General features: G+C 34.0%; 1 protein-coding gene across 7 annotated transcripts in view; it reads right to left on the bottom strand.

The window, feature by feature from the left end:
* Nucleotides 1-9,470, bottom strand: part of DLG1 (discs large MAGUK scaffold protein 1) — a 258,605-nt gene that overhangs the window by 147,455 nt on the left and 101,680 nt on the right. For all 7 annotated transcript variants that reach the window (XM_073895197.1, XM_025876309.2, XM_025876298.2 and 4 more), the window contains exon 5: nucleotides 3,949-4,113. In XM_073895197.1, coding sequence (XP_073751298.1) covers nucleotides 3,949-4,113 — 165 coding nt within the window. The remainder of the gene's footprint in view (nucleotides 1-3,948; nucleotides 4,114-9,470) is intronic.

A 9,470-nucleotide genomic window follows, 5' to 3' on the forward strand; every position in this document is an offset into this window, starting at 1 on the left:
AGGGCCACTCATCAGCTCAGGATTGAGGCCCTCACTTGCTAACAAGTTCCCAAAGCTACAGTATCATGAATTTTCCTGCACTTTTACAGTTTCCTCTGATTATCACCCTGCTACTGTACTTATTTTCCCCAGTAACAGCCTCCTCCTCTCAAATGGCATCCTGTCCACATCTTCAACACCTTGTCCAAATATCAATTTTCTTTTTTCAGAATACTCCCCAAATTTTTCTCTTTATTTTCTCATGTTACATACTGTGTTATATCTCTCCATAAAAAAATATTGATCACTGAAATCTAACAAAGCAACTAGCACAGATGTTTAATAAATGTTTGTTAAATGTATGTATTATTTGATAAACAAAATTAATATTCTGGCAGATGATTTTTTTCCCCAAAATCTTATAATCAACTTTATTCAAAGGTTTTCAAAAATTTACACTTGACAACAATCAATGCAAAAGTTCACATCTGCCAGATACTCATATTGGCTATAGGTGCATTCAATCTTATACTGAGTTAAGCAATGCCCATGGTCAACTGTGAGGGCTTTACATGTACTCTTTAATCTTCACCACAACCTTCTTCATTGTGATTTAACAAATATGCTTGTCTTTGTAAAGCTTACTTTCTAGCAGGAAAACAGTAAGTACACAAGTAAGTGAACAAATAATCTAGTTTGACCATGAGCACTGAATCCAAGGGCCAGCAACTACCAACCTTCTCCTGAAATGAAATTAATAAGACTCTCGCTTTTAAGTTGTCAATTTGCTAAAATATTCATCAGTTTATTTATATTCAACTTTTAAAAAGGGGGTGGGACTCTCACTGTGCATGCCCCTGTCAGAATCTGCATACACATGGAAGTAACTACCAAAACACCCTACCAAAAGAGGAGTTGAGTGTATGCAAAATGATTTTGCATAGTTTGTAACGATCAGAATGACCAGAAAGTCAAAACATCAGAAACAAAGAATTATACTTACCTGGGAGAGTTTAGTGACTAAAGTAATAGTTTATATTAATTCAGTCAAGAGAAAATAGGCATAAACAAGAACAGCACATAAAGCAGGAGAGAGTGCTTAGAATTCAAGTGTTCTAAAGTTCTATGTTATTCAGAATGAAGCTAGGAGGTATTTATTGACTTTAGATTTTTTAAGTTAAAAATGTATATCAAAATTTCTAGGATAATCACTAAAGGAAGAGAAACAAATAACTTCTAAGTAAATAAGATGGAGATAAGGCATGAGAAAATATAACCTAAAGTAAGATATGAAAGGAATAAATGTCTCCTACTGAGAAAGAGAAGCTGGAGAAACTGCATTTTAGAAAGGCTCTAGTTCTGCTGTTTTTCTGCTAGGCCCCATTTACTCATGTTCTGTATTTTGCATATGAGTAAAAAACCAAAGAAGCTATGTTCCCACTCCAAGAAGGGGAAGCAAGAAAGTTAATCATTCTCTGAGGTTTGTCACAGGCCCTCAAACACCTAATAACATCTAAGGAGAGTCAGATCCTAAACATGTTCTGGGACGTCAGCTTTGAAAAAAACGCGGCTGACTCTGGCATCAATACTTTCTGCCTTCAATGATTTATAAAATAACACCTACTGTTCACCTGTTATTCCTCTGTGATTAGACCCTACCCTGGATTCCTGAAGGAACACTTATCCTGGACCCCTTTCCCAATATAAACCCTGAGCCCCAAGTGAAAAAGAGACTCATTCTCCTTTCCTTCCCGAGTCTTCCAGACACTCCACCTGCTATTCTCTACCTGTCACTTACGCTATTCAGTAAACTCTGCTTTCACGTGTTTGATTGTGTTGATTTCTAACCTGCACGAAGCCCAGCACTCTCTTGGCTGGTCCTGAAGGACCCCCACTTCTGGGTTCTCAGACCCAGACTGCCTGTATCACTATGTTTAAAAATTAAGAAACATACTCATAGGGCAAATAAAATCACAAGGGAAATAAAAAAAAATGTTAGAATGATAAAAAAAAAAACATTACATGCTAAAACTTGTGGATACAAGTAAAGTGATATTTAAGGCAAAGTTTACAAACTCAAATACTATTAGAAAAGGCTGACATTATTACAATACACAACTAAAGAAACTAGAAAAAACAAAAAACAGAAAAACCCCAAACCCAAACAGAATAAACTCAAAGAAAGCAGAAGAGAAAAAATAATAATGGTAAGAGGAGAAGGGGGAAAAGAGAGAAGAACTGTCTCTGTCACTAATAGCCACCAATTTTTTCCTCTCTGTATCTCTCATTCTTCCAAGGGAAGGTCAGCTTGCTTCTACCAAACACAACCTTAGTTTGTATGTAGGTTATCCACACATTTAATAGATTTACATGAACACATGTATTATGTAGGTAAATGTGTGTGTGAAAACAGGGAGGGTGGGGTTGCCAGCACATGGGGGAGGAACACAAGAAGATTCTTTAAAAAGAGATGAATCTTTGAAAAGACCATCTTTTGGCAAGAATAGTCAAGGGGAAAAAAAAACAAGGCACAAATAAACATTATTAGGAATAAAAAGGGGGCCATACCTAAATATGCTATAGACAAAACCCCCAGGATATTAATAATATTTTGAATATGAAATGGACAAATTCCTGAAAAAATAACCTAGCAAAACTATTAATAGAAAATCTAAATGGTATAACCATTAAAATTTTTAACTAGAAATACTAAATCATCTGTCAAAGAAAATTATAAAACGCAGGTTAAGTTTTACTAGGAAAAAATTATCCTTATTCATAATACATACAACCAACAAAGGATTAGTATACAGAATATATAAAGAACTTGTAGGGGCCCTTGGGTGGCTCAGTCGGTTAAGCGACCGACCCTTCATTTCGGCTCAGGTCATGATCTCAGAGCCCTGGGATCAAGCCCCATGTTGGGCTCCACACTCAGAGCGCAGTTTGCTTAAGGATTCTCTTTCTCTCTTCCTCTGCCCCTCCCTCCACTCGCTCGCTTGCTCTCTCTAAATAAATATTAAAAAAAAAAAAGGACTTGTACAGATCAGTAAAAAGGACACCAAAGAGAAAAACGAACAAAAATCTTGAGAGGTTATATCACAGAATAGAAAACCTGAATGACCAATAAATATATTCAACCACATTATCAAACAAGGAAATGCACATTAAAATCACAATGAGATACTATTTCAAGCCCCAAACAATGGCAAAAACAAGAATACCAGGTATTGATGAGAATATGGATCAGTTAAAACTCTTGTAATATTGCTGCTGAAAATGTAAACTATCTAACCACTTGGAAAATAATCTGGTGTTATCCACAAAGATATGTATACATAACCTATGTTTTAAACAGCACTTTTTATATTAGTAATATTCTGAAAATAACTCAATATCCACCAAAAGTAAGATAAATTATAGTGTATTCATAAAAGAAAAAACTCCAGAGCAATGAAAACAATCTCAGGAATATAATGTTGAGCAAAAATGTAAAGCTGAGATTATATGCAGTATAATTCATTTACATAAAATTTAAGATTAGCAAAATAAACAATATATTGATTGGAGATCTAAATGTGTGCTAGAGCTTTAAAAGAAACCAGGATTGTGGTTATTTCTGAGGGGAGTTAATGTTAGTATTAATGCTCTTTTTCTGTACCTACTAATATTTAAAATACATTTTAAAAATATTTCAATGTGTAGTATTTGAAATATAATAGTTATTTCCTTTCTGGGAATTTTTAGGCTTAAAGATAGTATCACTGAATAAAATTTATTTATAAAATATATCCTTAAAAATATTTTTAGAATGCTAATAAATATTATGAAATTCCCTATAACTAAGAAACCATAAACAATCAGGGGGTGAAAATTCTACATGAAAGAAGAGTTCTCTCTGAGCATGAGCTACACTAGTAACAAAAGTAATATATAAATCATAGGAACAAAATAAAGTTATCATCCTACCTTTATTGGTGAAATATGAGAATGGGAAACAAATCCATGGACATTCTCAATTTCTGACAGGTTCTTCTCGGAGACATGAACTAATTCCGGACCTATCACCTCATTAGTGATTTGTGGGGATATGTGCTCTTGAGGAGGTGTATCTTCATCCTGATACCGGTATTTCTGTAAAGAAAATTATTATATTTGATAAAATCCTGAAAAACAAGGTGTGTTCAATTTAAATCATGGTTTCATAACTGGCCAAATACTCAATAATATTTAACCATATGGAAAGTGTATTGTATAGTTAATGCATAAGGTCTGAGAGAAATAGGTCTCCATTTTATTTTTTTAAAGATTTTATTTATTTGACAGAGAGAGACACAGAGAGAGAGGGAACACAAGCAGGGAGAGTGGGAGAGAGAGAAGCAGGCTTCCCGCGGAGCAAGGGGCTCAATCCCAGGACCCTGGGATCATGATCTGAGCCGAAGGCAGACGCCTAATGACTGAGCCACCCAGGCGCCCCTAGGCCTCCATTTTAAAGTCATGCCAATTTTTAATAAAATATTTGATTATTAAAACTAATTCAGATTATGGGAAGATGGCTGAGTAGGAAGCACAAAGAATTTGTCTTTCCATTTAGAAAATTACACAGGCAGAATCTGTCTGATGTTAACTATTTTGGAACTCTGGAGTCAGCTGAAGGCTTGCAACCTACAGGGGGGAAAGCTGGGATGGTAAATTGTGATAAATTTAGGTCAACTTCACCACTTCTATTCATCATAGTACTGAAGTTGCACCCAGAGCAATTAGGCAAGAAAAAGAAATGAAAAACACTCAAATTGGAAAGGAAGGAGCAAAATGATCTGTTTACAGATGATAAAATGTATGTAGAAAACCTTAAAAGACTCAGCAAAAAAGCTGTTAGAACTAATGAATTCAGCAAAGTAGCTGGATACAAAGTCAACACACAAAAATCAGTTGCATTTCTATACACTAACAATCTAAAAAGAAAATTACAAAAACAGTTCCATTTGCAATAGCATCAAAAAGAACAAAATATTTGGGGATAAACAAGGTGAAATACTTGTACAATGAAAACTATAAAACACTGCTGAAAAATTAAAGATGACAGAAAAAAATGGAAACACATTCTGTTTATGGATTGGAATACTCAATATCGTGAAGATGTCAATACCAACCAAAGCAATTTATAATCCCTGTCAAAATCCCAATGACATTTCTTGCAGAAAGAGAAAAACCCATCCTAAAATTCATGTGGAATCTCGAGAAATCTGAATTGCCAAAATAATCATGAAAAAGAACAAAACTGGAAGACTCACACTTTCTCATTTCAAAACTTACTACAAAGCTAAAGTATTCAAACCAGTTTCGTATTGGCATAAAGACAAACGTACAGACCAATGGAATAGAATAAAAAGTCCAGAAGTAAACCTTCACATAAATGGTCAAATTATTTTCAACAAGGGTGCTAAGACTACTCAATAGGAAAAAGACAATCTTTTCAACAAGTGGTGCTGGGAAAAGTAGATATCTACATGCAAAAGAATGAAGTTGAATCCTTACCTAATTTTTACCATGGGTAAAATTCAAAATGCATCAAGGACCTAAATGTAAGACTAAAACGATAAAACTCTTAAAAGAAAACACAGCACACAAAAGCTTCATGACATTGCATTTGGCCATGATTTCTTAGCTATGACACCAAAGGCACAGGTAACAAAAGAAAAAACAGACAAATTGGATTTTATAAAAATTTTAAAATTTTGTGCATCAAAAGACCCTATCCACAGAGTAAAAGGAAACCCACAGACTGAGAAAGTTTTGCATATCATATGCCTAATAAAGGATTAATATCCAAAATATATAGAAAACTCCTAACTAAAAGTCAACAAAAAAACCAAACAATTCAAACATGGGCAAAGAACTTGGACAGAGATTCCTCCAAAGACGACAAATGAATGGCCACTAAACACATGAAAAGATGCTCACATCACTAATTGTTACAGAAATGCAAGTCAAAACTATGAGATACCACCTCACACGAATTAGGATGATTCCTATCAAAAAAAAAAACAAAAAACAGAAAACAAGTTCCAAGAGAAACTGGAACACTCGTGCATTGTTGGGAATATAAAATGGTACAGCCACTGTGGAAAGTAGTATGGTGGTTCCTCAAAAAAGTAAAAATAGAATTACCATATGAATCCAGCAATTCCACTTCTGGGTATATACCCAAAAGAATTGGAAGCAGGGTCCTGAAGAGATATTTGTACACCCATGTTCACAGTAGCACTATTTACAATAGCTAAAACATGGAAGAAACCCAAGTGTCCATCAATGGAGAATGAATAAGCAAAATGTGGTATAAATATACAATGGAATATTTTGTTTTAAGATAAAAAAAATTGTGCAATATGTTACATGTGCGTGAACCTTGTGAACATTATGCTAAGTGAAATAAGCCAGTCACAAAAAGACAAATACTGTGTAATTCCACTTATATGAGGTACTTAAGAGTACAGCTGATCCTTGGAACAACAAGGGGTCAGGAACACCAACCCCTATCAAAAATCTGTGTATAACCTTGACTCCCCAAAAGCTTAACTACTAATAGCCTACTATTGACTGGGAAGCCTTACCAATAACAGAGACACTTAACACATATTTTGTATGTTATATGTATTATATACCATAATCTTACGATAAAGCTAGAAAAAAAGCTGAGAAAATCATAAAGGATAATTATGATATATAATTGTAATTTTATAATCATAAAAAAGACTAGTATCTACATATATTTTATATTAATAAATACTTCTTTCTTAATGTTTTTAATATTTCTAAGCTATGCAGTTCATCTGAGAGTTTTTTTAAACTGTTGCAAATCTCTAAAAGATTTTCCAATATATTTATTGAAAAAAATCTGCAGATCAGTGGGCCTGCACAGTTCAAAACCATGTTGTTCAAGACTCAACTGTAGTCAAAATCATAAAGACCTAAAGTTATAATGGTTGTTGCCAGGGGCTGGGGGGAGGGGACAATTGTGGCATATTATTTAACAGACATAGAGTTTCACTTTTATGTGATGAATAGAGTTATGGAGATGGATGGTGCTAATGTTTGTACAACCATGTGAATGTATATGAATACCACTGAACTATAAACTTAAAAATGGTTAAATGGTAAACTTTTTGTTATGTGTACTTTATCACAAAAAAAAGAAAAAAGAAGTTTAAGAAATAATTCAGAGCTAGGTGAAAAATAAATCTGAATACTGATTTGCTCATTTCTTACCGAATGTCAGGAAAGCTGTATCTCTAAATACACAATTGTTTAAGTGAAGTCAAAATGAAAAGCCAAAGTTGTTTGGATAAATTAGTTTGGTTTTCTTATTCAGTTAACTGGTATAAAAATGAAAAGTCTTTTCAAATCCTAACTGAAAATTAGTCTATTAGAAAACAGTATTCTTTTTATCTACAAGAGAACCTTGTCTCTTTCTCTCACTCTCTCACACACATATAATTCTATGCAATCTATTTTTAAAGGAACATAATTTTAAGAAAACTAAAATCTACCTTACCCTATACACAGAAGTAAAGGAAATCATAAGTATAAGGAACTGGGAGAAAATAAAAATACATGTTTTTCAACTCAGGCTGAGAATGTGTATACACATACACACAAAACCAAACAAACTAAAATATTCTCTACCCTCCCCCAAGAAACATACTCATAAAGAAAAAGACACAAAAAGCCACGAAAGAAACAAATTTTATAACGAATAAAAAATTATTAGCCACTGTTAGCAGCTCTTATAAATCATTAAAAAAAAACCATAGCAAACATAATAATGGTATATTCACAAAAAGCATACAAACAGATCAGTAAACTTGTAGGAAAAACATGCTCAACTTCCTAGTAAGTAAAAATTACAGTGTTAGCATTCAGAGAAATGGGTATAAATCATCACATTCTTGGTAGGGGTCTTTTTCTGGTGGGCAGATTGCAATGTTTCAAATGTCCTGAAAATGTTTCTACTCCTTGATCCAATAATTCCACTTCTAGAAACTAATCTTAGATATAGCATCAGTAAGGAACAAAAATATTTGTTGTATATAGACAAACATGTACATGGTAAAATACATAAAAAATCCCTTTAACTGTGAAGTTGAGTGCTGAAAGTTATTACACAACCTCCAGCATCACTTTATAAATAACATCCTTCTGTGAAATGGCAATTACCTGGAAAACAATCAGGCTCATATCAATATTAGCCAGTTCATTTAGCATGATATAAGAAAGATTTTTGCATGTTAACCTCGAATTATTTTCAAAACCAATGAAAAGAATTCTCTAACTTTATCCGGAGTAAGGCTGAAGTTACAAACATACAAAATTTAACACAGTTTAAATACTCAATGGGGCAGAAGCAAAATCTAAGTATGCTTATGCTTTAATAGTCAATACGATTATAAGGAAAAAAACTTGATTATCATCTTTTTTTTTTCTTTCCTTCTCCGCAGGCTCCCCCCATAGTCATCTTTTCAAACTTTATAGGTACTCCACAACTTAATATGTACTTTGGAGAGAGTACATGCAGAAAGATACTATAGTAAAGTCTGGAATGAAGAGAAATTGGAAACAAGCTTCCTATCAATACACCAAAAAAAAAAAAAAGTTAAATAAATTATGGTACATTCTACAAAAGTTATATAGACATTAAAATGGGTAAAAATCTACTTCTAATAGGAAAAGCTGAAAATACAGATTGCTGAATGAGGAAAGCATGTTTTGAAGCTAACAGTTTGAACATTTTATTTTTTAGATTTTATTTGAGAGGGAGGGAGCATGAGCAGGGGGGGAAGGGGCAGAGGGAGAGGGAGAAGGAGACTACCCACCAAGCAGGGAGCCAACAGGGGACATGGAGCTAGATCCCAGGACCATGAGATCATGACCTGAGTCAAAGGCTGCTGCTTACCCGAGCCACCCAGGTGCCCCAGTTTGAACATTTTAAAGCAAAGCAATAGTACACTTATGTATATGTATAATATGTAAATGCATATGCAATACATGTGTAAAAATATATATGTATCTTCATGTATATATATGTCTGTGTGTTTATCTCTCTCCATAGCCATGAATGTACGTAAGTAATTTGAGGGAATCTAAAAGGATTTAAAACAAACAAAAAAAAATGGTTCAGACATTGGGGCGGGTAGGTGCTATGGTGAGCGCCGTGAATTGTGTAAGACTGATGAATCACAGACCTGTACCTTTGAAACAAATAATATATTATATGTTTAAAAAAAAAGAGAAGATAGTAGGAAGGGAAAAATGAAGGGGTGGAAATCAGAGGGGGAGACAAAACATGAGAGACTATGGACTCTGAGAAACAAACGGAGGGTTCTAGAGAGGAGGGGGGTGGGGGGATAGGTTAGCCTGGTGATGGGTATTAAAGAGGGCACGTATTGAATGGAGCACTGGGTGTTATACGCAAACAATGAATCATGGAACAA

This window comes from Callorhinus ursinus, unplaced genomic scaffold (genome assembly GCF_003265705.2).
Source record: "Callorhinus ursinus isolate GAN/ISIS: 27379988/994484 unplaced genomic scaffold, GSC_fseal_2.0 scaffold1, whole genome shotgun sequence".
NCBI lineage: Eukaryota > Metazoa > Chordata > Mammalia > Carnivora > Otariidae > Callorhinus > Callorhinus ursinus.